Here is a 1,379-nt window from a genome sequence, read left to right as displayed (position 1 = left end):
TAATCAAGTTAAATCCATATTGTTATAGTGTCAGTAACTGCATATGGTTTAATTGCTTTATAATTCAAACATATAAAGTTCAATTGCTTCTTCTGTGTTTTTGTATATGTATCAAAGTGGGTTAGGATTGTGGAATATTTTATCTCTAAAGAGACCAGCGGCATTATCCACCTATAATTGGAAGTTCCTTACTGATTACTCAGACTATATCTGGTGAGTAGGACACTTGAGCATCGCCTTCTAGTGAAGGTCATTCCCAGAATTTTATATATAAGCTATATTAAAAAACCCAAATATAGAGAAAATGACCTACCCAATAGGAGCCCAGCACAAAGCACAGTTCAGTATACTTCTCCAAAGCATGCTGTCTGCACTGAGTAGCACTCAGTATCTCTGCCCGGTTGCCTATGTTTATGGAATGCCTTTCTCCCTTTTCTCACAGATAATAACAGACTTTGATATGACACTAAGTCGATTTTCCTACAAAGGGAAGAGATGCCCAACGTGTCATAGTAAGTGTGACCTTCACAACTCATTCATGAAAATAAGCATTATTTTAAGACCCTCGTGTTACCTGATATGGCTTTTAAAACATCTTTTTCAGTTGTTGAAAGTGAGGGGATCTGAAGAGAAAGGGGCCTGCTTTCTCTTACTACATTTTGAGGATATGTTTTCCTTGTTATAAAAATGGATATTTAAAAAATGGATATTTGTATAGTTTTAGTTACAAAAGCAACAAGACTGCTTAAATTTTTCTCTCACAATGTGGTCCCTTTATTATTTGAGCAATATTTAAGTGGATTTTTAACTTTGAGCAAGCCTAAGGGAATAGCATTTCTCCAGGATTTTGTGTTTTCTAGAAATTTTCCAACCTTTGTGTTGTACATATATAAACTAAGTAAGCAAACTAGTGATTAAATAAATTTCCAGTTAAACTATATTGCTAGGCTAATAGGAGGAGTCTTCAAAAAGTTCATTGAAAAATTCCATTCGTGTTTTTTTTTTAATCATTTTATTGGGGGCTTGTACAACTGTTCTCATAATCCATACATGCATCCATTGTGTCGAGCACATTTGTTCATTTGTGGCTATCATCAGTTTCAAAGCATTTTCTTTGTACTTGAGCCCTTGGTATCAGCTTTTCATTTTTTCCCCTCCCTCATGAACCCTTGATAATTTATAAATTATTATTTTTTCATGTCTTACACTGACTGATGTCTCCATTCACCCACTTTTCTGTTGTCCATCCCTTGGGAGGGGGTTATAGGTAGGTCATTGTGATTGGTTCCCCCCCTCTCTCCCCACCTTCCCCTTGCCCTCCTGGTATGGCTACTCTCAATATTGGTCCTGAGGGGTTTATCTGTCCTGGATTCCCTGTG

At 36.5% G+C, this 1,379-nt stretch overlaps 1 protein-coding gene across 1 annotated transcript in view; it reads left to right on the top strand.

Moving 5' to 3' along the window:
* Positions 1-1,379, top strand: part of NT5C3A (5'-nucleotidase, cytosolic IIIA) — a 68,058-nt gene that overhangs the window by 55,879 nt on the left and 10,800 nt on the right. The window contains exon 3 of the mRNA XM_045288668.1: positions 443-613. Coding sequence (XP_045144603.1) covers positions 443-613 — 171 coding nt within the window. The remainder of the gene's footprint in view (positions 1-442; positions 614-1,379) is intronic.

This window comes from Echinops telfairi, unplaced genomic scaffold (assembly GCF_000313985.2).
Source record: "Echinops telfairi isolate 266 unplaced genomic scaffold, ASM31398v2 ScPeMD7_23;HRSCAF=83, whole genome shotgun sequence".
NCBI lineage: Eukaryota > Metazoa > Chordata > Mammalia > Afrosoricida > Tenrecidae > Echinops > Echinops telfairi.
Note: the sequence above shows the minus strand (reverse complement) of the source record. Positions and strands in the feature narration are given on the sequence as shown.